Source organism: Gymnodraco acuticeps, unplaced genomic scaffold (genome assembly GCF_902827175.1).
Source record: "Gymnodraco acuticeps unplaced genomic scaffold, fGymAcu1.1, whole genome shotgun sequence".
In the NCBI taxonomy this organism is placed as follows: domain Eukaryota; kingdom Metazoa; phylum Chordata; class Actinopteri; order Perciformes; family Bathydraconidae; genus Gymnodraco; species Gymnodraco acuticeps.
The window spans coordinates 355,629-383,238 of NW_022990943.1; the positions used below are offsets into that span (position 1 = coordinate 355,629).

Consider the following 27,610-nt stretch of genomic DNA (forward strand, 5'->3'; position numbering starts at 1 on the left):
GGCCCCCTGAGAGCCCGGCCCCCTGAGAGCCCGGCCCCCTGAGAGCCCGGCCTCCTGACACCGGCGGTCTTCGCCCTCGAGCCCGGCCCCCTGACTGCCGCGGTCAGGGGGCCGGGCTCGAGGGCGAAGACCGCCGGTGTCAGGGGACCACCGTCCGCCCGAGTCCCCCACCTTGGACTCTGCCTTGCCCCCGGGCCGTCCGCCCGAGTCCCCCACCTTGGACTCTGCCTTGCCCCCGGGCCGTCCGCCCGAGTCCCCCTTCTCGGCTTCTGCTTTGCCCCCGGGCCCTCCGCCCGAGATCCCTTCCGGGTCCTCCGCTGTGCTCCTGGGCTGTCAGCCCAAAATCCCGTCTTCCTGACCCCCTCCTTGAAATAAAGGTATTTTCAGTTTTTTCTGCATTTGGGTCCTGCCTGCTTCACTCACCGTAACAGGAAGAACATTGTTAAAAGAGATGACAAATCGAGTGCAGGTAAATAACACAGGCCATAGTGAGTACCGTGGAAAATTTGACTGTGTTTTTGATTGACTTGATTAAATGGATTTACTACATCAATGTATGTCTTTTCAGGTTGCCATGTTTTGTCCTTTCTGTGGCCAACATCTGGGGACAGTTCAAGTGTTCTGTGGCTCCTGTGGCAAAAATGTTTTTGGCAGAAGTTGAACACAACAGTAAGTTCACTTTTATTTTTCAAATGCAAGAAATAAGGATTCGACACACTACTCTGTTTAGAATACTAATTGGCAGATGCATACACTAGTTATCAGCATGAAGAACACATTTTTTTATTGTCTGTTTATGTGAAATATGTAGAAGCCATCATTAAATTGTAGACCAATGCATGATTAAATACACAAAACAGATTATATTATACATTAATAATTGTGTATTAGTTCTATCTTTATAGAGATTTTGAGACAGTGAGCGGCTGGGAAAGACACACCTCCATTTTGTCTGACTGGGACTACAAATACTCTCGACGGGCGGTACCGCCGGCCCACCTCGGTACCGCAAGTAAATACCGCTAGTAAATTATCGACGGGGGGGGCTGTGCTAGTGACTTATCCGACCGGCCCACATCGACCGATCGGCCCACTTCAGTACCGGCCCATCGTCCCGATGGCCAGTCCGCCCCTGGTGCATACACATTTGTGTAGTTGCTGCAGTGAGAAGACAGTTGAATAATTACTTTCAAATACATAATATATGCATGACAGTCATATTTACAAAAGGATGTCGATCCTCTTCCTGTTTTTTTTTTTCAATACATTGGCTTCTAAACTGACAACAGCACTTTTGTCATACTCCTGCACAATCCTTGTAAACATTTTAAATGAATGCAAGAAACAATATCTGACCTTTGAAAAATATTTGTGGGTGTTTTTTGTATCGTCTTCACTAAGATGTAAGATGTTGTGGGTGTCATTTGGAAATGTATAAAAGTATAATTGTTCTGCTTCCTGGCAATGTTACCCACTGTGATTGGAGGCTATACAAATGTACAAATAAAGATACACACCACACAACTGTGTCACGATGTAACTGTCAACATCGTTTACCTATAGAAGTTGTTCTGACCTCCTGGAATGGGGTTGGTGCTCCATCCTATTTTTACCCAGGAAATAAGTGCACACAAAGGTATTTATTGATTTCATGTTCACAAATTCAAACCTACATGGTATAATTACATTTTTAATTAGTCTTACCCGATCAGACGCTGGTTGTGGGTGCCTGAGAGGTCTGATAAAGGTAAACACAACGATCAAACTACTACTGTTAAAACATTCTGCTTTTTGTGGCACAAAATAATATGTTGACAATGTTTTATTTTACCCTGGCAAACTGTTGTCCATTCTTGGAGTGCTCACTTTTTGAACATTTGGAATGTCCCACACCTGCATACACACAAATGACTGACCGAAATAAAATAGATTCATTTTAATTAAGAATAAATGCCACAATAAATCCAAACTGACCAATGTACATTATATTGTTGACCGTCCTTTAACTCTCACATTAGGATTTACATTGGGGCACAATAAACCAACTCCTCTCTGCACCTATCTATATGATGTCAAGAGTTACATTTAGGTGCACAATGCTGTCTCTTGACTTGCAAGCTCTTTTACCAAACAAGCTAACGCTAGCTGGGTAAATATGACGCTCTTTCTATCAAAACAAAACTTACCTTCTTATATATCGACTTTCTCCACTTCGATCAACTTTGTTTCCTCTGGCTTCAATTTGCATCACTCTCGTTCGTTCTCTCTATGTCTGGTCAGACATCAATCTGTTCCATGTAGGGCGCCCCCTAGAGGCCTGGAGCACTGTGTGTTTTGGGGTTTGTATGTGTTTTTGACTTTGCAGCGTTTTTCTTTTGCGTTTGTTTTTGGGGTTTGTGTGTTGTATTTGGTTTGCATAATTTCTGTAAATGCAGCGTTTTTTGGTTGTATTTGTTTTCAGGATTTGTTTGTTTTTCATTTCATTATTTGCAGCTGTTTCCTGCTTTTGTATGCGTTTTTGGCCATTGTTCTGGGTTAGCACCTGCCGGCCACCGTACCAAACCGTTTGAGACCCACTGAGATAACTTAGACTAAAGTGAACTATCTAAACCAGGGGTGCCCAACCAGTCGATCGACCGGTCGATCGCGGGGAGATTCCCAGTCGATCGCGAGATGTGTCTAAAAATAGAACAACAACATTCTGTTTTATCGTTAATGTCCTGTAACATAATCTTCCTGTGCCAGAATAATGCACTTAAACGCATCAAAGCTTTGTGATTGGCCGGCGTGACCCCATGTGTCGGGGCGTGGCTGGTGGGCAGTGGGCACTATTTCGCTGACGTTGTCCGTGTCAACAGGAGTGACAGTCCGCACACACACAAGACCGCAATTACGGCAGAAGCAAAAAAGCCGAAAATATATAATTTTCACTCCGAGTGGGAGGATGATTATTTTTGTATCTATTCCAATTCAAAGTCCATCTGTCTCATCTGCAATGCGAGCGTGGCTTTATCGAAGAAGGGTTATTTAGAAGCGGCATTTCAAAACAGTGCACAAACGCTACGAGACGGAATTCCCTCCCTACACAGCAGTCAATTTTCACCAGGCCCAACAACAAGAGCAAGGCTGCTACCATAGCATCTTATCGTGTCAGTCACGTTCTTGCGAAACACATGAAGTCTTTCAAAGACGGCGAAGTTGTGTAAGAAGCATTCCTGGAGGCTGCTGACGAGCTTTTTGGGGGACAGTAAAAATAACAGTAGCATTTTAACAGGTTTTTGATATAATAAAAACTCAAGTTAGATACCGTTATTAATCAGCTGTAAGTTTTAGTTTGTTTGAACTTATTCATTATAATTATTGTACAAAATGGTATAAGAATGCAAACATTCAGATCTGTTCTGTTTAAATTGATTATAGTCTATCATCAATTCAGGTTAAGAAACTAGTGTTGCTTGCATCCTATTTTAAAGGCATTTCTTTTTATACTCTACTAAAATGCTACAAAAAAGGGTTTGATTCTATTAATTTGGTCTTTTTTATTGCACTTTGGCAGCAGATTCCTGTGTAGCTTCAGATCTGAGTTGTCTTATTAGTAAGCCTAATTTATACTTTTGTAGCAACACTATTTTTATATAATGGCAAAGAAAGGGTTCAGAGTGTCATATGTGGCAGCACTGTTCAATGTTTCTTGAAAACATTACCCACTGTAGTAGGTGACCTATGTGACGTGTGAATAAACTCCAACTATGTATCAACAACACTGTTGTGTAACTTCAGTAAAATACTTGTATGTGTGTAGATTAGAAAGAGGTAAGATAAAGGATCTGCAGTATTTTATGAAGTATTAATCGTACAAAGGTCAGTTTTATACAAGTAGAAGTGTGTATTTACCTGGTAGTAGGCTGTCAGTAATGGCTACGCCTCTCTATTTGGACTGGTAGATCTCGGCAGACTGGTAACTTTAAAGGGATAGTGGAAATGGAACCTCAAATAGTTTCGTTTTAACTTATATACAAGCATAATTACGTACCAAAACAATCACACCTGATTAAAAATATATAATAATTGCCTTACGCATGTTAGAAGCACTTTATTGCAGCTTCCCCGAAGTTTTTTAGAAACGAAATTATCGCTTCAGCCAAACCGGAAGTGACGAAAACTCAGGAAGACGATACGATAACAAACCATGGCGTCTATGCAGAATGAACGTGGAAGGGCAAATATACCAGACAAAGAAGAAGGATTGTACGAGGTATCCAGTGATGATAGCGAGTCAGAAACATCCTCTCGGCTTTCCTACGAAAATGTCGTTTTAGGAACTGAATCTGAATCCGGTTCAGTAAGCGACGATGGTGACAATATTGAGCCAGACGATGGACCATTACGTCCTTATTTGTTCGAGCCCGAGCCCGAGGTGATGGTTCACGGCATGGGCAATGGCGAGGATGACCAGGACCAGGCGCCAGATGATGCACCCCTACGCACAAATAATCTTGACTGGTAGGTCCCTAAGCATAGCTCACGCATCTTAAGATCACCTGTAGCCTTTACAAATATTAATCATTGTTAACCAGTTAAGCCCGAAGGTCCCCCCAGTGGACCCCTCCCACAGTTTTTTTTCTCTCACATGTCTCAGGGCTTCTTAACATTTATGAAACTATTAATGTTTCATACCCTTTTAAAGGTAAGAAACTCCGCTAACTGACAATAAGAACAATTGTTAGCTAGAAAAAACACAAGAGTAATACCAAGCCTTTGAATTAGCATTGAGCGAAACAATGCTAACTAATGCTAACGCTTTTTTACACACAACACACGGTAGAAATGCCCTTATTACTATCTTAACTGCACAAACAAGATATACGATTTAAAGCTGAGACTCCACAGATTCCACACATGTAATGTCATCACTAATCCTGGGCTAGCCAGGCTGCCTGTCAAGTGTAGGCTGTACTCACAGTACTGTTAGTCTATCATGTCTATATGATGACTGTAGTGTACACATTCGACACTGTGTACCGGATAAATGGCGTTGTACAAAATGGTACAGGCTAATGATGCATTAAATCAACAAGAAAACATAATAAAATACTCACTTCTTATGTATTCCACTTTCAATTTGAGCTAGAGCCCGAGGAATCTCGAAACAATCGTCAGTAAAATGACGGGAGCACACGACTGCCGAATTACTCGTCAGCTTCGGCTCCGTGAAGTTTGCCCGTGTTATCTGAACAAATTTCACCCACTGACGACGAATGGCTGGGTTTCTTGGAAACGCATGCGTCGATACGCCATTCTCTGCATTTGCTGTCGCACTACAGCCATACAAAACACATCTATTCACCATAATAAAGGTCGGCTATTCACATGCAAATGCTATTGAATGTCCGCCATTGTTTGTGCCCGTCTTCCTATGCTCTCGTCATCACCCGAAGATTCCCGACGATTCCCGAAGTATTTCGTTTCATTGAGAGGGCGCAGTAAAATTGAAAATAAAATGAAACTAGGCGCATGAAATAAAAAAAAATTGTTTATTATGCTTATTTTTAATAAAAATACATAAGTTAAACCCAAAATTCGCGGATTTCCACTATCCCTTTAAAGTAGCTCTCGGTTCAAAAAAGGGTGGGCACCCCTGATCTAAACACTGAGAGAGTCCTTTACTTCACCTGAGCTGAAGTTATCTGAGGGTGCATTCACACCTAATAGTCCGCTTCTCTGGTGCGCATCAGACCACAGTTTGTTACATTGTTTCATTTTTCAGAAGGTTCGGTTTGCGTTCACACGGGCAAAACTCAAACGGACTATAAACTTTAAATACAAGTCATGTGCACGGAAATGCTGTTCAACCATTGGTCAGACATTAAGGGGTAAAAACGCAAATCCCGGCAATTTCTACCAGAGCCTCCGCCATGGAGCATCTAATCTGGAGATCAACAGACACTAGCGGCCCGTGCATATGATTATATAATCAGACAACGTCCGTTAAAAAACGTTATAACTAGGGTTGTCAGTCGATTAAAATATTTAATCGCGATTAATCGCATGATTGTCCATAGTTAATCGCGATTAATCGCAAATTAATCGCACATTTTTTATCTGTTTTAAATGTAACTTAGAGGAATATTTTTTAATACTCTTATCAACATATGAGTGGACAAATATGCTTTATGCTAATGTTTATTATCATTTGAACAATGACAAATATTCTCATGAATATTAAACACAACAACTTCTGAACATTACAAATATTCGCCTCAATTCAACCTGGAAACCTAATACAATAAAAATGGTGTGTGTGTGTGTGTGTGTGTGTGTGTGTGTGTGTGTGTGTGTGTGTGTGTGTGTGTGTGTGTGTGTGTGTGTGTGTGTGTGTGTGTGTGTGTGTGTGTGTGTGGTGTGTGTGTGTGTGTGTGTGTGTGTGTGTGGTGTGTGTGTGTGTGTGTGTGTGTGTGTGGTGTGTGTGTTGTGTGTGTGTGCTGTGTGTGTGGTGTGTGTGTGTGTGTGTGTGTGTGTGTGTGTGTGTGTGTGTGTGTGTGTGTGTGTGTGTGTGTGTGTGTGTGTTGTGTGTGTTAGTGTTAGTGTTAGTGTTAGTGTTAGTGTTAATTTCGTTGACTAAAACTATGACGAAATATGTTTGTCAACGACCTTTTTTTCCATGACGAAAACGAGACGATGACGAGACGGCCCCGACGGCAGTAAACAATAACTGTAACGAAATCATCATGCAATATCGTTGACGAAAAGTGACGAGACGAAAATGTAGTTTACTAAATAAAAACTATGCCAAAATCTCTCTTTACTTTCGTTGACGAAAAATGAGGAGACGAAATATTATCAAAGATAACGTTACATCTCTGATAGTCAGTTTTTCTCCCAGCAGTTCCATTTCCGGTGCTGCGGCTAGGCAGCAGCTGTGTGTCTGTGGTGCGCGCGACGGTAGATTTGAATTACACCGGGCAGCGGCAAAATATGAACTGTCAGGAAGACTCGGCTCTAACTCATGGTCTAACTAACCTTATTTAACAGAAAATAAAATGGCAACAACAGGGCTTGGGAGCAGTGGTCGCACTCGCGTTAACCGAATACCCCCCCGTCAGCGCGAGTGAGTGATAAATTGTGCACTCGACGGATAATAATGGATTATGACGGAAATGTTACGATCCTGTCCGTCAAAATGACTGACAACGAAAAAGTCTAAAGCCACCACTGCTTGGGAGAAAGAAACGATGTGATATTTGGGCCAATTTTCGCTACAATGAGGCGGAGAAAAAAAGCAAATGCATTGTTTTATCAGAAGGGAAGCAATGTGGCCATAACACAGCTGGTAAAAACACCACAAACCTAACCAGATACTCTCTGCAAAGCTGCTTTCTTAATCATTCAACCTGTGTTTTTCATCAAATAAGGACAAGATATAATCTTATTGTGAAATACGTTTGACTAAAATGACAAATTATTGGTTTTGGCTAGACCAGTTTGACAGAAATGTTCTATATAATCTGATGACTAAAAAAGACTCAACAGTTTTCATTGACAAAAAGTAGACTAAAATAATTAGTTTTCTTTGACTAAAATAAGACTAAACTGCTCAGACTTTTAGTCGACTAAATCTTGACTAAAATGTTTACTGTTTTAGTCGACTAAAATAAGACTAAAATGCTCAGACTTTTAGTCGACTAAAACTTAATAAATAAAAACAGGATGAAGGTGACTAAATATGACTAAAACTAAAAAGGAAATTTAACACAGGACTTAGACTAAAACTAAATAAAAAAATAGCTGACGAAATTAACACGTGTGTGTGTGTGTGTGTGTGTGTGAGATGGATCGTTGGAGCTATGTGCAACTCAAGGCATATGCTCGAACGGGAGCTGCCTGGACGCTGCACTCATGTTGCACTATCCGTGCTGAGTGTGCTGACTTCTCGTACAATGTCCCAATGTCTGGCTGCCTGCATAAAGTCAAGTGCTCGGCGCAGTTGTCAGCGAAATGTCGCTCCTCTGTTTTCATTTAAGCAGCTCCTTATATCCGTTAGCGCAGCTAGCTAGCACCAGATGCTAACAACAAGAATGCACGTAAGGTCTCTCTCTCGCTCGCTCGAGCCACACATACACACCCTCCCGGTCCTCCCAATAGCCAGTCGGTGCCTGCCGGTGAGCGTGGAAGTGTGGTCTGCCACAAGCGGGCGGCAGGAGCGGGGCTGTCAGCATCAGCGGGGGGGGCTGTCAGCATCAGCGGGCCTGTCAGCATCAGCGGGGCTGTCAGCATCAGCTTGTAGATGGTATTTTAAACTCGATGCGCTCTGAAACTACGGGACGGCCGAGGAAAAAAAAATACACATGCAGTTAATCGCGTTAAAATAATTAGTGGTGTTACATTTTGTTTGCGTTAACGCGTTATTAACGCGTTAACTTGACAGCCCTAGTTATAACACATATAATGAGAGACGTTTTGCAGTAAGGAGGGGCGTTTCACAGACGACAGGTGTTCTTAATTTTATGTAGCCTAGTTGACGGAGCATTTTTACTTTACACGACACTGTTCAACACTTAATTCTGCTTCACTCTTTAACTAAACAACCGCGGATGTCTTGAAAGACTCTTTCGCTAAAGATTTTTGAAGACATCCGCGTTCTCGTCACACGTAAATATACGCTTCCTATGTTTTGGTGCGGACTGCGTTCACACCAGCAATGAACCGCTCCAGAGTTCGCAAGCAAGCGTTCCGAGACCACCTATTTTAGCGGACCAGAGTCCGGTTGTTTAGTTCACTTAAGAGGTCTCGGACTGTCTTCACACCGACCCAAATGAACCGCACCAAGCGGATAAACGCACCAGGGTTCGATTCAACCGGACTATAAAAGGCTGGTGTGAATGCACCATGAGACTCTCAGTCTGACAGCAGAGACTTCTCCCTCCACCTTGTTGTTGAAAAAGCTCCTTATATCCGTTAGCGTAGCTAGCACCAGATGCTAACCACAACAATCTCCGGTACTGGTGCGCGCTCTCTCTCTCGCTCGCGCACGCACACAAAATGGCTCGTGCCACACACACAGAGCGGAACTTGAATGAAACGCAAAGACCCAGAAGTAGGCTACTGTAGCATATTCTTTTCGAATCAATCCTTTTTCAAATTATGAATTTCACACATAAAAAAAAGAAGACATACATTTCTTGGAGGTGCTATGGCTATCCTGGGGGGTGCTTCAGCTGGTTATGATTTGTGACATCATTTAAATCAATGTTGTACACGCCCATACTTTCCATACACCTACTGTTATGTCATGCATTTGCATTAAGGATTTTGATTATCTTGCAGTTTATAATTGACGCTTTCATTTTGAACGTTTCAATCAGAAGTCCTCTTTTTTCTGTCAATTTTGACCCTATTGAAAGTGTGTGTGTGTGTGTGTGTGTGTGTGTGTGTGTGTGTGTGTGTGTGTGTGTGTGCATTTAGTTCAATTGCTCTTCCATAATTGGTTGAAATGAGCGTTCACTTGAATTTAGAGAGATGCAATTGCATATACACAGAAAAATATAAATGTTTATACATATATACATCACTACTCAGCCCAAATATTGCATAATGTTAAGAAATCTAAAAATAGTATGCAGTATTTAGAATGTTAAAATTGTTTAAAAATTAGATTGTACAGAAAAGTTTATTGTAAACAACTCGTCTTATCCCCTTGACAACTACAGTAAGAGAGTTTCTACCTACGATCCAACAGCAAAATCAGTATTCCTGTTTCCATACTTCCTGTCCTTCCTCTCTCAATCTTCCACTCTCTTCATCCCCCCCATATACACAGTGAAAACACTACACTGCTTTGTGGCTGCTGTCAGCTTCAGACAATGCACTGAAGATATAGGGATTTGTTTACACGAGGAAGTAGAGAGAGAGAGAGAGAGAGAGAGAGAGAGAGACCTCAATGTTCTTCCTGGTTTATCCTTTTTTCTAAATGGTACTGGCTTTTAGCTTCTACCATTGTCCATTTAGTGTTTACATTTGTACGACTTTCACTTCCCCCTGTGAAAGTATTTGTATTAGAAAGTGTACTTTTGATTCAGACTGCTGAAACTGTATTGACTGACTCTTAGCTTTGTGGATGTTGGCCTGTCTGCCAGTGGCTTATCCACCACTTTGGTACAGACTGAATTATATCTCAACTGATGCTTGTTTTCCATTTAACTTTTATATAGAAGTTCATAAAGACATGGTCTGGTGTAGCTTACTTATACTTGCTGTGCCACATTTTCGTGTGTTGACTACACAATATTTACATATTCTCCAAGAGCTGTTGTAAAGATAAAAGTGGGCTGCGGTTGTCATCTTGGAAGTGCCGATTTTGCCTAACCTTTAAAGCAGGGGTGGGGAACCTCCGGCCTCCGGGCCGTATACGGTCCACAAGATAATTTGATACGGCCCTCAAGGTAATTTATAAACACACGCACAACTTTTTTTTAAAGAAATCTAGACCGCAAAATAATAAAAAAAGCGAGTGTCTGTTTTTCCTGGCCAAGGTCAGGTTCCTTGAACACAACACGACCCTAACGTGTCATCACGTGGTATATGTCTCGTTTGACAGGGGTGTAAAAATTGCAGTATGCATAAGGAGCCGTACAAATGCCGCAGTTTTTGCGTGGCTGTGTCTTTAGTTGTAAGCCCAGTGGCGATCTGTTCATCTGATATACTGATCATACAATAACGCCATCGAAAATAATAGTATATATTACAGTACAAGTGCTTCTGGGTCTTTGTGTGTCATTCAAGCTCGGCTGTGTGTGTATCGCAGCGTCCACACGGCAGCGTGCGTTGAAGCTTGCCGGTGGGCGTGTCTGAAACTCGACCAACAACCAATCATATGAATCTCCCGCCCCGGACACACAAGCACGCGGTTTGATTGGCTAGAGCTTGTACTGGCATATGATTTGATTGGCTGACGCTTCCGTGGTTGTGGTTCCGTCGCTTCGCTTTGCTCGCTTAAAAAGTTGAGAAAAGTTCAACTTTTGAAGCGAGCAAAGCGAAGCGACGGAACCACAATGCAGTTCGGCAAAGCGTGACGTCACCTCATTCAAAGTGAATGGGCAGAAACGTTGAAGCTTCAACGCACGCCGCCGTGTGGACGGGCCGTTAGTGGGACGAGCACATTTTGTTTGAGCGAGAAAGAGAGAGCGGTACCGGGGATTATTGCTGTTAGTATCTGGTTAGCTAGCTATGCTAACGAATATAAGGAGCTTTTTCTACAACCAGAGCCACTGTTGGACACCCACATATTTCTAATTTAATGTATCAGACATCAACCTAACAATGATCTGCTCACTAGTTAATGATGAATCGTGGGATGGTAGAGCAGTTAGTGTGGGGGTAGGGGAAACGGTTTCCATTTAAATAACACACATGAAAGACATCCTTTTCTGAGCCAGTGCCTCAACCACAATTTGGAAAGTATTACACGCTGAGGAGAAAATAGCTCTGTCCTTACCAGTGAAGCAGCTTCAAGTAACACCTGCTTATAAACTGTAGGGATTAACAGGCCTAAAATGGAATGAGGGATGTAGTAGCACTCATTGCAGACAGACTGATTAGTCTTTACTGCATTACAAGTTTCCTTTTATTTTATTTATTTATTTATATATTTATTTGACAGGGACAGTGCACATTGATTGACATTTCTGTAAATGCGCCAGAGTTAGCCAACAGGCTATTTTTCGTCTGTAGTCCCTGGACAGATGTTAAAAGTCATCCTAAAAACAAAAATTCATTTCAAATAACAGGTAAATACAATCAGTAAAACAACATTCAACAGAGATACTTATATTATGATAAAAGCATATATAAAAACATATTATAAAATACATATTCACAAAGCAGACAGATACAGTTTTGGAACTGGCCTGTGATTTTATGAACAGTGATGAGATTTAATCAAATACTGGTTTACTATAATTATGGACAAAATTATACCACTGTAGTATATCTCTCGGACAACAGAGTGACTGTGACAAAACAAGTACATATATTTTAGGACTTAAAGTTTAAAGCACATAAATAAAGCTTATGAATCACAACAAGCATGAGTCGAGAGAATCAAATCGTTAAGTAACACTAACTTTCCCTTGCAGTGTGTGTGTGTGTGCGTGTGTGGGTGTGTGTGGTGTGTGTGTGTGTGTGTGTGTGTGTGTGTGTGTGTGTGTGTGTGTCAGAGCACAGTGGAACAGTAACAGCTGAAGGTGATTTATTTCGGACACCCCAGCTCCGACTGCTGCCCACACCCAAACACACTCACCCATGAACAGAGATCAATGAGGGCCGTCTCTATAGGAACTGCATGTGACCGGTGAAGTACGAGCTTCAAGCTCATTGAGAAAGGAACTACTTTCTATGTCTGTAAGTCCCTTCTGTCCTTTTTACGTTTTCTACTATATTCGTCTACAGAACAACCTAACAAAAGTCCCTTACCAATCTTTAATCAGTTACAAAGATAGCTATACAAAAATCAACACTCACACATTAATTATTGATTTCTTTTAAATGTTAAATATATCAAATGTCGAGCCATTGTGGGTCACCCTGAGTCGAAAAAAAAGCATAAGGGCAGGGCACCTTTAATTTGAATTCAGCAATCTCCTGGACCTTTAATATTATTGACTCACCTCTTTTGTAACTGTGACTTTAGCCCGCAACTTAAGGAAAATTGTGTGTGTTAAAGGCTGCTTAAACCAGAAATAGGAAATAATGATAGTGAATTGAAAAAGAAAAAGACCATCCTTATCCCGACACATGCAGTGAAATGCACACCTTACTGTTGAGAGCCTCTGTTCCACGGTTTTTCTTTTTGTCATTTGCCCTGTTTCATGTACTGTATATGTACCCATGTACAACATTGGCTTTGGATTGAAGTTTCTGGAACAGAACCCACAGCTCCTCATACAGTTGTCCCTTCATGTGACAGTTGATGATCAAAGTCTCATGCCAAGTAACCTTTTCGACTCTCTTAGTCTTGGCAAGACACACGGCCACTATATAAATAAGGTCAGCTAAACAATATATCTTATTATGATTTAATTTGACTGATTTTGCAGTTGAAGTTGATGAGTGTGTCTGTTTGTGTGTGTGTGAATCTTTATCTCTGTTATACTATGTTATTGTATTGTCTGCAGTGGGTGGAAGTACAGTACTGTTCTTTTGAAGAACTTGGAAGAACATTTTGTTTATAACAATCTCAGTTCCTGCACACATCACACACACACACATACTTTCCTGAGTGCTGTAAGAATAAACATGGCGGTCAAGTAGTGTGTACCTCAACCATTTATAACATAACACAGTGTCTCTGAAATAATACAAATAACTGTTATGGTTTGAATGATAATTTAAACCCACCCTAAAGTGTCTAATGAAATTGATTTTATAGTAGTGATATGTTTGAAGTAAAGGCATAGTGGTAACTGATAATACATTTGTTTTTATTGGTGGTGTATTAAGGTATTTGTTTTGTAAGTATACAGGACATTTGAATGTAATGCTAGACAGATATTCATGGTAATGATGATACTGTGTATGTTTCACTTCACCTCTCCTGTACATCCTGTTTCCTGTGCACTGTCCACTGACTTTTTGTCAATTCCAATAGAGGAATAGTCTGTTTAGAGCACATGCAGCAATCATGTGACCTTGTGTGTTTGTCTGTGCGAGGCAGCTCTTCTGCCAATAAACCTTCTGTGTCCTTTCTGTGTGTCCTTTCTGTGTGTGTGTGTGTGTGTGTGTGTGTGTGTGTGTGTGTGGTGTGTGTGTGTGTGTGTTGTGTGTGTGTGTTGTGTGTGTGTGTGTGTGTGTGTGTGTGTGTGTGTGTGTGTGTGTGTGTGTGTGTGTGTGTGATGTGTTGTGTGTGTGTGTGGTGTGGTGTGTGTGATGTGTGTGTGTGTGTGTGTGTGTGTGTGTGTGTGTGTGTGTGTGTGTGTGTGTGTGTGTGTGTGTGTGTGTGGTGTGTGTGTGTGTGTGTGTGTGGTGTGTGTGTGTGTGTGTGTGTGTGTGTGTGTGTGTGTGTGTGTGACGGTGCAGTCATGCTGCAGTATATCAGTGTAGCCTCTCTAATCTCTCCCCACAAGCTTCACCGCTGCTTCTGGACAGCTTCAATCCACACTAATATTTTTTTTATTTAACATAATATACATACTGATATTTGTGTTGAAATTAAGAATATTACAATTATTATGTCTTTAATAAACGAGGATCATGCATAAAAATACATTTATTTCAAAAGGAGAAAATGAATAATATAATATAATGTTTGCAATGTTTTTATGATAATTTTTTTAGATACATTCCTACGTCCATTCATTACTGGCGTGTAAAGTGTAGTATTACAAACTTATTCTTGTTCTTTTAGTACTATTTCCTTAGCTAATGTAAATGATACAGTTAAAGCCCAGTTAAAAATGAATACGATTTTCTGCTTACGTTTCCGGCAATACATTCATCAGGCATAAATATGACATTTTTACATTCAAATAAAACATATAGCATAACATATTAGTTTATATGTGGCCGTTAAACAAAGAACCTCAATATGCTTCAGTATAGGTGTAAATGATCTTGTCACTAAATGCGTCAGAGTTGACCCTAAGTGACCCCGCCGGCTCCAACTCTGCTTGACTCAAAGCAAAAAAAGTTATGGCCTGGGTGCGTCTGGGAGTCTTTTAAGACTGGTCAAAAAAATGTACGGGTTTAAACTAAGATGAAGACGTTAGTTTCTATCCGTTGACGCGAAGGCTATTTTATGATATATTTAACCTCAACACAAGCTTTTAAAAGTGGTGGCAGGCTGGCAACCAGACATCAGCTTTTGGTTTCCAAAACTGAAAATACGGTTGCCATTTTTAGTCACCTTATATTTTAAATAATTAAGATACTAAACAGTTATACATCAACTTAATAATGAACATGTGACACAAAAGAATGTTCAAATGCTTTACAATAAGTAATTAACACAATTATTTGAAACTTAAGTGGTAGGAAACTTGTCCACCCTCAATTGCTGGTATACAAAACACCAGTAGTGCAGCTGTTGTTCTGTTCTTAACAGATCACTAGTTTCTTGGCCATCCGTTGTCTCCCTTTCAAATGTGGGTTTTCTTGACCTTTGTGGTAGGGATGCTCCGATCGATCGGTCACCGATCGAGATCGGCCGATACTCACTCTCTACCGATCGATCGGTGCTCTCTAAACATGCCGATCGCGAGAGCCGATCGCATGACATCAAATACATGACACTTTTCTCTGTGTGCGGCAAAACAAGCTCGCCAAAATGGCTTCACCGGTCTGGCATTATTTTAAGGTGTCCGAAAATGACAGTAAAATAGCGGTATGCAACGTGTGTGTGAAGCAGAAATTCTGCAGCTCCACCCGCTGTGACGGACCGGTGAGCGGAGCAAAACACACTAAGAGTTAGACCTAACACACTTAGCTAGTTTATCTACCTCTGGAACAAGATAAACTAGTTATAAATATGTTTATTCTTCACTGTCGGGTCACTCATTACTGGATCAGTGAGCTGCATGAGACGATACTGACAGGCTGTCAGGAGAGAGAGAGAGAGAGAGAGGGGGGAGAGAGGAAAAGAGAGCGCTTCCGCTCATTTCTCCCGTGTTATTATCCAATGTTAATGTAAACTTGAATAATGTACTTCATTTGAATGTAATAATTATGTTGGTTGTTCTTTGTGGAAGCGCCAGTGAATGAGCCCCATTAACTGAGTTTGAAACATCACTTTAAATGGAAGATCCCCATAGCCCCCACTCGATCAGATCGACGATCGATATCGGCCGATACTGATTCCGGCGATCGGCCCCAAAATTGGCGATCGGAGCATCCCTACTTTTGACCTTTGGACTTTGTAATATGCTTGATATCTGCTGGGATAAAGACCTTTATACATGGTTAATTAACAAGAGGGAATTCGATCTAATCTGATTCCTTGTTTATAGAAATTGCTTCATAGTACAGCCGAACACTTCTTAGATATCAGTTGTTTGAAGTAAGAGAAGTCATTTGTGATTAACTAACTAATTAATGGAATATAGGAACCCCCTTTCCACGGCTGCTCCTGTACGCTTGTTGAAATGTCCTGGAGCAAGAACACAAATGGTTTTTGATCAAGAACAGTGGTGCAGGGAGGACATATTTTCAAAGGCGAGCATGGAAGTTAGCATATGTTTGAGTTCATGAAGAAACAGTATCCCATTGGTGAAACATACCAATTATATTTAAAGTATAGTGCAGTGATGTTGTATTTGTGTAGGATGACCCGGTAGTTAGCTAGGGGGCTCCCTTTACACAAAGCAATGGGATTTTCCATTTCCATTATTTTATGTTATAGAACCAAACATGAAATCTCTTCAGCTTGTGTTAACCACAAACCTTATTTCAGGCATCTAACCAAACAGACATTCAAAAAATCTTCGAGATGACACAGGTTTTTGGACTCATTCATGCACTACTCCTTAAGAGCTTTTTAGTATAATATCATATGTTCATTTTGGTCACTAGAAATGATTTTTCTAATTAATTGAAAGAGAAGAATGTAATTGTAGTGCTTGTTTAGCCAAGAGCGAAATTAGTCAAATGTGATGCATGCAACCACTTCTTGCGATTTTTTCCCCCCTGCGATATATATTGCGATATGAAAACATACAGGAATTTAAGAAAATACAATTTTTTTCTCCACAAACCATCCTTTCTTGAACTTTAATGCTATACAATTGGTATTTTTTTAACTATATTTAACCGGAGGAAGGATTTTAGTCACGGATGTCTGGATCACGTCTGACACCAGCCAGTGTTTCCCACAGAATTTGATTCTATTTGTGGGGGCACCGCAACCCCCCCCGGCAAGAAAAGCCAAAGGCCCCTTAACCTATTCGGGTGGCCCACGCCACCCACCCCCTCTCAAATAAGAAAATTCATGCGAGTTCATGGCTACTGTAGACAACGTTCTTGTTGCTCTGTGTTGCGTTGTCAATGAGTGAGACACACCGGAGTTGAGGATCTGTGGTGTTTATTCTCCCAAAAATATAATTTACAATTTAGGCATTTAGCAGACGCCTTATTCCAAAGCGACTTACAATGACCAATTACAGGGACATTCTCCCTGGAGTAACTGAGGGCTAAGTGCCCTACTTAAGGGCACACTAGTAGTGGTGTTTCAAGCGGGATTTGAACTCGCAACCTTCCGATCATCAGCCCACCTCACTATCCATTAGACCAGGGGTTCCCAACCTTTTTTCCCAAGAGCCCCCCCCCCCGAATGAAAGCCACTGGTTGCTACATATTAAACATATCTCTGCAATTATTTTCTAATGACTGAATGTGCGTGCTACATTTATAGTGCATATTTTGGATGACAAATATTTTGGATGGCTTTTCTACGGATTTATGAGTATCCTGTTGATATCTGCCTCAAATGAGAAAAGCACTCTGAGTGATTTGATTATATAAAACACTCTGTCATCTCTGCCAACAGTCCTTCAGTGTAACAAATGCTGTTTCCTACCATGTAAAGCAGAAACATCACAGCCCTCGTGAGGCCATGATTAGCCTACTTTAAATGATTCCTGGTCTGCTAAAACCCCTGCTGTGTCTGCAGGGTCTGCATGTGTGTTTATGTGTGTGTGTGTTGTTTGATTTTACATGTGTGTTTGTGTGTATCTAATACAGGCTTTAGTGAATGTGTCCCTGTCCAGTCTGTCTGCATGCAAGCAGAGATTACTTAACATGATCTGGGACAGGTGTGTAGAATACTATGGATTAGTGTACTGTACAGTATATATTCCTGTGTGTCTGCCTGTGTATGTGGACAGTGGATGGTGTGTGTGTGTGTTTCAGAGCTAGAGAGAGAGAACATTGAGATTAAAAGTGCATCTGTATCAGTGTGTGTGTGTGCCTCGGTGTGTTCCTATCCCAGATTACCCTAAATGTATCTTTAAATGCCGATGACTATCTGACATGACATCAGCAGTGACATTGGCGATGACATCACTGGCAATAACACAGGATGTCCTTTTCTGATTGCTATTTTAATCTTTTTCCTCGAGAATTCTGAGAATTGGATAACAGAATGATTTCAGAGGGGATCAGCTGATAAATGTTAAAAATGATAAACCAAACCAATATCTTTTTCATTCTGGCAATATTACACTCCCTTGATTATATAAATCTACACTAAACTAACTAAAGAGTTATATACATTGGGTTTTGGAACCTTTCTGATTTAATATGGATGGAATGATGAGATAATTTACCTTTTCATTTGATCACATTGAAATAAACCTTTGTCCTAGGGCTATGTACGTGCATGTCTTGTTTGTGCAAGCCATTATTGATAGGTAATTACAGAGCTGTGATCAATGTGTTGCTAAGTCAGATGGATGGCTGTGTGTTGTTACATACTGCTGTTATCTCAATGACCTTCTAATCACTTGACAATATGTTTGTCTTGATGTCTTAAAGATTACATTTAGTGCTGTCAATCTATAAACATTTTTGCGTTAATCACAATAATAATCTGTGATTAATCCTGATGAAGCACCTGTTTAGAATACTAGTAATTACAAATGCAGCGTTGTAATCAAGTTTTAATCTGGTGAGATAAATCCAAGGCTTTTTTACTTTATTGTAACATGATTTCTGAATTATTAGCATATGGTCCGACAATTTTCCGGCACTTAGCTAAAGCATTGACAAAGCTGCTGTATAATGTGTGCTACAGTGTGTAGTATTCACACTGCGAGCTCTATCTGGTCCTACGGGGGTGGCCCTTTCCGCTATCTCCCGCTTCTGTGCAATTTCAGAAAAATGGGTCATGGTTCGGCAAAATGCCTTTCCTCTGTTTTCACTAAACCTAAGGAACCAGTTCCTCCGCCTTCTTTGCCTTTTCAATGCCATGCTATCCATGGTAAACATCTGTTCTGCTATTACAGGAGCAACTTTGTGTCAAACTTGGTCATGTGATTCATTTGCATGAATGTTTTTTCAATGTGTTTCCAGATTAATAATGAGCATTAACACATCAACGTTAGATCAAATGTATCTTTATATTGTGCTTTCAAAGACAAGTTGCATTCCTGTACATGGGCTGTCTCTGATTGGATTTCTTTCATTTTCCGTTGGTACACTGTGTATTCACACTCTGCTAATGTATCCGTATCTATGGATCTGATAGATGGTTTGTTTGAGCTGATGGTCACTGTCTTTATTTGTTTACCTTCATTTTCCTCTCCCATCTGAACGTGATCAGCCAGGCTGCTTCCTGTTTCTGAGATCGGAACAGGAGTGATTGATTTTATCACTGGTTAATATTGGAACCATGTTGATCGATTGGTTAACCAAAGTTAATGAGTTGATCTCTTTGAACCCAATCACTAATCACAGAGGTGGGACCAAGTCATTGTTTTGCAAGTCTGAGTCAAGTCTCAAGTCTTTGCGCTCAAGTCCAAGTCTCAATGTGTTTTTCTTCTATTTTAAGAGGAATCAGTAGGCTACTGGGACGGTTTGATTCAGAAGGAGTTTAATGTATAAGATCCCTGATGTTGAGGTAACCAGAATGTTTATTTCCACTGTGTACAACATGTTATAAGGGACCCACAATCTATCTTTATGCAAGGGATAATGTGCAGCCAGGCGGTCTCTATGGGGAAGAGAACACCTGAATCTAGATCCCTCTGCAGGTGGTACTTTAACTATATATTGATGCTTAGAATAGAATAGTTTAATGTCATTATACATGTACAATGAGATAAATGCTTCTCCCTTTCAAGGGTGCCATCAAAACAAAAACAAAACATCACAACATAAGACAACAAAATACACGCAGCATACATACTTAGAAATAAGGGATAAAGGAATAAAGAGTAAAGTGCAGTAATTATTTCCAGGAGTATAAAATAAAATCTGTAATGTAATAAATAATAATAATAATAGTGTGTATTTATAATAATAATAATAGTAATGATATATACTGTATGTATATGTACAGAGTCACATTGATTCACATGTCAGGTGTTAAGAGCAATGATGGCTCTTGGGAAAAAACTGTCTTTGAGTCTGTTTGTTTTGGATGTGATACACCATAGCGCCTGCCGGAGGGCAGCTGGTTGAACAGGTGAAAGCCGGGGTGTGAGCTGTCCTTAACAATGTTTTTGGCTCTACTGAGGCAGCGGGAGGTGTAGATGTCCATCAGGGAGGGAAGAGAGCAGCCGATGATCCTCTGTGCTGCTTTTACAACTCTCTGGAGCCTCATCCTGTCGGCCTCAGTGCAGCTGGCGTACCACACTGTGATGCAGTATGTCAAGGCTCCCGGGTAGAGCGGTAGAAGGTCACCAGCAGCTTAGTGGCCAAGTTGTTCTTCCTGAGCACCCTCAGGAAGTGCAGACACTGCTGGGCGTTCTTGATGACAGCTGTGGTGTTGTCCTTCCAGGAGAGGTTGTTGGTGATGAGGACGCCGAATACTTTATACTTTTACTTGTAACATTTTGAATGCAGGACTTTTTATTGTAACCGAGTATTCCTACACTCTGGTACTTTCACTCAAGTACAAGATCTGAACTTCTCCCACCTCTGGCAATAAATCCTGAGTGGTTACCAAAAGAAAACCCTGCCCTGAAGGTTATTTTCATTTTACAAATCCTGCACTCAGCTTTGCTTTCTCCAATATCATTGAAAAGCAGCCAGATGCTGCTTCTTTTTTTGGTTTTCGCTCATTTCTTGACTTTTTCCGACGCGCTTGTATTTAAATCCGGCTCCCCGTTGCCCTGTGCAGCTGGCCTGTACCACTACACCTGCTGTCTTTGGAGCGTCTGCCCCCCACCCTTCTTTCACATAGTGGTATGATCCTAGTGCATCCTCGCATATGATTGGCCGCATGGTGGCCCAGCTAAATAAAGTCCCGCCCCTGCCTGCAAGGATTCTCAGCAAGAGTAGGAGCGGCTGAAGATTCTGCTCTCCCCGACGCGAGTCTGCTCTTCTAGCGGCATCTCGCGATCGGCGTGTTGGATACCTCTGAATTAAATTATCAAGTCACCTCAAGTCAGAAAGCTCAAGTCCAAGTCAAGTCCCGAGTCAAGTGTCGCAAGTGTTTTGTGATTTTGTCAAGTCGAGTCCAAAGTCATCAAATTGGTGACTCGAGTCTGACTCGAGTCCACACTTCCACTAATCAGTGAGAAGAACTTCCATTATGCTCATGTTCCTGAAGTGGAAAGGTGATATACATTAAGCCATTTTATGACATCTGACATATTTGTTTCTATGGTTACAGGTGATCCTGACAGTTTACCTCAATGACACCCAGCAGATGCTTACTGAGGTCCCGGTTACTCCGGCAACCAGAGTGATTGACGTTGTGGAATACTGTAAAGAAGCCGGAGAGGGGGAGTGTCACCTCGCTGAAGTATGGAACGGACACGGTGAGTCCATCCCATCTACACTACAGTATGACACTAGTACAAATATGACATTTGGAACACATTTAAAACAGTTAAAATAAAGAAGGAATAATGAAGACCAAAAAAAAGGTAAACATAAGATTATCATAAGTGTGTCCGCCTTTGCAGATGATCAACTATTGTATACATAAATGACATGGTTTCAGCTTTCTGCTCAAGGTGAGCTGATTGAATCATTAACACTTTAACTTTAACAGTCTTTAACAGTCTTTAACAGACTGAGAGATGATCCTTATTGGAAATGAACTCATAAGATTAACATCTAGATGTTTACACACATTGGGCTCAATGCAGCATCATTACTTTACATTTCTCTTATATTTTCAGTTAAGAGCAAAAATAAAAGAAGCCAGTTTGAAATCTGCACTTTCCAGAGGCCTGTACTACGAAGCAGGATTTTCGCTTAGCGGGCTAACTTCAGGGAAAACTCTGGGTTTCCGGTCCTACGACGCTGGTTCTCTTTTTAGCAGGCTAGATTTCCATGGTAACTTATGCTGAGTGGCTAACCTGCTCCGGAGCAGGTTAGGTTGCAGGCTAAGAGATCAACTCAGTGAAAGCATCGCCTGCTGAATAGGGCTGTACCCGAATATCCGAATATTCGTTCCTTGGAGTACTATTCGGGTTTCAATTTCGTTATTCGGATATTCGTTTTGTTTGTTTTTTCCCCGTTTTTTTTTCAAATTGAATTTATTGAAATCTCCAATATCAACGTAAGAGCTTGTTCGGAGGGTGCTAACACTTACCCATAAACGTTATCGTTTACTTTCTCCGTCTTTATATGTAGATATTACTTTTCTCCGTTATCTCCGTCACGTTGTTTCCAAAGCAACAACAACTTCCTGTCAACAGCGCTACCTCTCCTTCAAAATAAAAGCATGTCCATAAATAGGAAGCCAAGCCAAATTACACTTAAGACATATACAACTGCAACGGAAGTAACAAACACAATGCGATATCCTTTTCAATTTCAAAGAACACAAATTGGGTTAATAACTATAAAACAACAATACTGTAGAATAACTAAATGAATGCCGTGAATACACCAAAATACACGTGTTGAAGCGGTTCCCTGCTGATTACTATAGTAGGTGGCGCCAGGGTGGGAATTTCACGACGGCCACGACGGCCATGGCCGTCGTTGCCCCGCACGTTGGCCATGATGCCCTGTGAAAAAAATGCAATTCACGGCCAAAGTGGCCTTGGTGCCCCTGTCAAAAGTTCCAGTGTAAACAACGCTAGTAAAGTCATATTAGTGCGCGCAGTAGGATAGTCCCGTGCCTGTGGATCAGAGCGATTGCTCTGCTGTGATTGTTCCGTCAGAAATGCCTGTAGGGGCCCGACAGCCTCCTCCTCAGCCGCGGGAGCAAGACAAGCACAGGTAAGCAAGCGGACCAAGCTGTTTTGATATGATTTAACTGAAGTATGTGGTAGTATTTGAAAGGACTTAACATTTACGTGTTTATAGAAAGTACTATTGATAGGTAATTACCATTGTATTAGCCTATTTAAAGTCGACTCGTTACATTTTGTCATGAAAACTAGCGATAGCTAGCTAGTTTGGATAGCGCTAACGTCTTCCCTTCAAGGGGTCTACATCTAGTGTTGCTTCTACAAGCTAGCAGATAGCTGTCACCTTTGAATCTAGTATTTTTCTTGCTAAGCGGTTTTGATATAATACATGACTGACTTATGTGGTTTATGGCTGAACTTAACGTATACGTTAAAGAAACACTATTGCTATTCAGCCATTTGTAAAACGACTGGTGTTGACGTTAGTGCTACACTTTTCAGTCATGTTGATTGACCAGCGTAATTTAACCAAACGGCCTTTGTGCTCTGTCATGTGGCCTTTGTGCCCTGTCATGTGGCCTTTGTGCCCTTGAAACAAATGTGAACGGGAAGGCCAAATGGCCTTGCCCCTAAAATGACAAAATTCCAAGCCTGGGTGGCGCTGTAGTCTGCCACAAAAGCAGCGAAGAAGACTTCTCACAGATTCAGCCCTTGCAAATACAGGGCTAAAAAAGAGCAAATAGAGCGAAATGAGGCATGGCTAAAATGCATGATCTGTTTGGTATTTTGAAAAAAAAACTTTGCAGACATGTTTTATATAGGTATGGCCCTACAATATATCATTCAAATATAGCATAATAGGTCCACTTTAAATATCTGCCACAACATAAGTAACCAGATCAAAGTAACATTACGTACAGTCCGCGGCACTGTGAGTGCAGACGTCGATGTGTCCCATTATCATTCACATCATATCACATCATAATGTATCATATATCTCCTTATCTGAGTCAGCTTCTTGAGCAGTATCTGGCCGTGCAACACTCACAGTGTCACATACTGTATGCAGAAGTATTATTTTAAGCAACACATTAAGTTGACGAAACACTCGAGTCAAATGCATTTAAAGTCAGATCCACTCGTGTCTTGGACGGGGCAGTGATATCATAAACCTGTTAATGTACGCATTCAAACACTTGTTCTGTTACCAGCTGTATTCACCTTGCAGGTGCAGCTATGTGGCTTTTATCCTGGATAAAGTGTTTAAGTCATGGATGTTTAAAGTTTAACTTCTTCATATTTGACTAATATTAAAGTTCACTTTTCATTCAGGAAGTATGACGCTGCGCTGTCAGTACGCTTCTCCATGTTTGTGATTGGTCGAATGATCCAAATACCACCCCTTTCATGTGAACGCGCACCTAACTAGATAGGACACGGCTGGCTTGAGCGATCCACTTGATAACCCGCGTCGTAGGACCGCTTAGCGAGAGCGCGTATGTTTTGGATTAGGCCAACCGGCTAACTCAAACATATCCAGGTTAGGTTGAACCAGCTTCGTAGTACAGGCCTCTGGTGTTTTAAATGATGATTCCCATTTATCATAAATGTGATTGTTACTTATAAGCATGGGTAACGCCCCCCGAAATACTATAGCATATTCATGCCACCAATAACAGGATGTACAATAATAAAGATAGCTGTAGTGAAATGTGAGTACTGCTAAATAAACGTAAACAATGTGTAATCCTGTGATTTTACTGGTGGGACATCATCTTTTTTTTATAATGCTCAAATGAAAAAGTCATTTTTACCTTATGTTGGATTAACGTTCACATTTGTGGAGTGTAAAACAAGATGTTTTGATTTCTTATCTTAGTAAGATGGTTCCCGACTACTTTTTCACCTAGGAGAAGAGCAAAAATAAGACAACAGAAATCAATGCGTACTATCAAAATGATCAACATCTTAATAAAACAAGGCCTACTGCAGGTGTTTGATTATATATACATTATATTTCTATGGAAGTCTGTCAATATATAAACATATCCCTAATGTTTGTTATACAGACTGTTTACATATATAATGAAGCATGACCTCACTAAATGATGATAATAATGACTGTTGTTCTGCAGGAGCCAGACATGCTTAAACACACAATTTACGTGATTTCATCTGGAATGATTTGACAGTTTAATAGCAGTTTGTCTCAGTGTGGCCACATGGATTGCTCTCCAGCCGATTATAAAACACTGAGACCACAGCTACACCTCGAGGAATCAATACAGCGCTAAGTGTGTGCTGTGAACTGCATGGCTATATCAACATGAATAGAGCAGTCCATCACATGCACACACTGAGAGCCACTGTGTCCGTTAAAGCCTGGCCTACATTCATTCAATCACATCAGTGTGTCAGTGCAGCGCTCAGACAGGTTATAAATGGCTCTGATACTATACTGTTTCTGGGGGGGGGGGGGGGGCTGTGAGGCAGCACATAATATATGGCGTGTGAAATGTTGTTGCCTTTGAGATGAGAGGCCATGCCTCAAGGCCCACATCTTTGTGTACATGTGTGTGTTGTTAGTAGAGCTAAAGGAAAAGATCAAAGGAAGGCTGTGGCTCAGGGGTGTTTGGCCGTCTGCCAATCAGAGGGTTAGTGGTTCGATTCCCAGACCCTGGAGAGAAGATGTCAAAGTGTCCTTTAGCTCCCTAGGCATTGCCAACAATCTAGAGGTGCTTAAAATAAAAGTCTCAGTTACATATAATTTAATGACAAAAAAAACATGACTCATATAAGAATAGAGTTTCTTATTGTTGTCTTATTCTTATTTTTGCTACCAAAGAATCTAGCTGTTTCTACTGACTCTGAGCTACAGTTAACATACACTGACAAAACTGAAACATTGACACAAGTGTATTAGGATATTTGAAAGCAATAATAATATGAAGTTGAACCTAATATTCTTTTTTGTAAATGTAATCTAAGTGCTCAGTCTATAGGGACATGGCTTGGGGACCGAAGGGTTGCCAGTTTAAGTCCCGATTGGCCCAAAAACACTGAGTGTTCAGTTTGCTCTGAACACCTCGCCATAACAAAAAATGAATGTGTTTGTTTGTCTACAGTATGTTTATATGTATTCAGTCCTCATGTGTAAAGGTCCTGTTTATATTTGTGTACTGTACTGTACTATATAACAGAGTGAACAATTGCATTTTCCTTGGTGATAAATAAAGAGTCTACTTTGAAAGGGAATACAAAACATCTAAAAACTGTTTTAGTGAAAAGCGTTTAAGCATGAATACATGTTACCTTTTGTTTCTTAGGTTTGCTATGTTGACATTATTGCAATCAGTTGTTATAACATCTTTAATTATAAAAAAATCATAATAAAAAAAAGTATAATTATATATAAAACCTTAAATAAGCTTTGTTATTGAATATGTTTTTCGGCTCCAGACAACATTTAGTTGGTGGCATAGGGGGCAGAATGGCTCTTTTAAAAGTAAAGGTTACCTGCTTGAGGCTAAGTAGTGTTTTACAAGTTTAAATGATTTTGACCATAATAACTGAATGAATACGAATACTATGAATCACAATAAAGCTGTACTAATCGTTCCTCCCCTTCTATCTCCCTTCAGAGCGTGTTCTCCCTCAGGAGATCTTACTGTTGGATCTGCTCCAGCAGTGGGGGGGCAGGAGGCCGGAGGTCAGCTTCTACCTCAGACACTGCCCCTCCTGGTCACAAGGTACACCAAACAAACGCACACATCTTGCATAAGTGTAAAAGCAGACAACAGATTTATTTTTCTTCAGTATTAAGCATGCATTAAGTCACATGTGGAAACCCCCCCCCCCCACACCCACCCACACACACCCACACACACACACACACACACCCCACACACACACACACACACACACACCCACACACACACACACACACACACACAGAGACACACATACACACACATACACATAACACATACACACACACACACACACACACACACACACACACACACACACACACACACCCACACACACACACACACACACACACAGAGACATACATACACACACATAACACATACACACACACACACACACACCCACACACACACACACACACACACACACAGAGACACACATACACATAACACATACACACACACACACACAGACACACATGTACACACACGTACACACACACAAATACAGACACATACACACACACACACACACACACACACACACACACACACACACACACACACACACACACACACACACACACACACACACACACACACACACAGGGCAAGTGGTGTGTGTGAGGTTTAGAGGTGAGGTCAGGGGCTCGGTCAGTAATTAGACAGATAAGATGATTAGTGTTACGTAACATGCCCAGGGTAAAGCTGCAGGGCGGGGGGGGGGGGGGGGTCAGAGGACTGAAAACATTGGATCTGATGCACAGATATCAGATCATTGAAATGATACTTCTCAACAATTGTAGGTATGTAAGTTAATCTACAACTAAAAAACACATCGACCATTTCATACTTATTTCAGCATTAAGCATTGATGCTAATCCAAACTAGCCGGGTTGAACGGTTTTATTATTTCTGTTGAGCAAAAGAGCATGAATGATTGTGTAACATTAGTGCATGTTACCTCCAGCTGCAGGGCTGTAATAGCTCCCTGTGTTGTGTGTGTGTGCTCCCTGCAGGAACAGCACAACCTCACCACCTGCTGGTGCACTTCCATTTCTCCTCATTCATTAAAAGCATTCATTAGAGTCCCATTATTATCAC

The 27,610-nt window shown here is 41.0% G+C and overlaps 1 protein-coding gene across 4 annotated transcripts in view; it reads left to right on the forward strand.

Moving 5' to 3' along the window:
* LOC117558517 (apoptosis-stimulating of p53 protein 1-like) overlaps positions 1 to 27,610 on the forward strand; it is a 107,764-nt gene that overhangs the window by 13,704 nt on the left and 66,450 nt on the right. For 2 of the 4 annotated variants that reach the window (XM_034234764.1, XM_034234766.1), the window contains exons 2-3: positions 21,320 to 21,467; positions 26,438 to 26,545. In XM_034234764.1, the coding sequence (XP_034090655.1) occupies positions 21,320 to 21,467; positions 26,438 to 26,545 (256 nt within the window). Of the gene's footprint in view, positions 1 to 21,200; positions 21,221 to 21,319; positions 21,468 to 26,437; positions 26,546 to 27,610 lie in introns of those variants that run through there. The other 2 variants (XM_034234765.1, XM_034234768.1) reach the window with 2 other exon arrangements.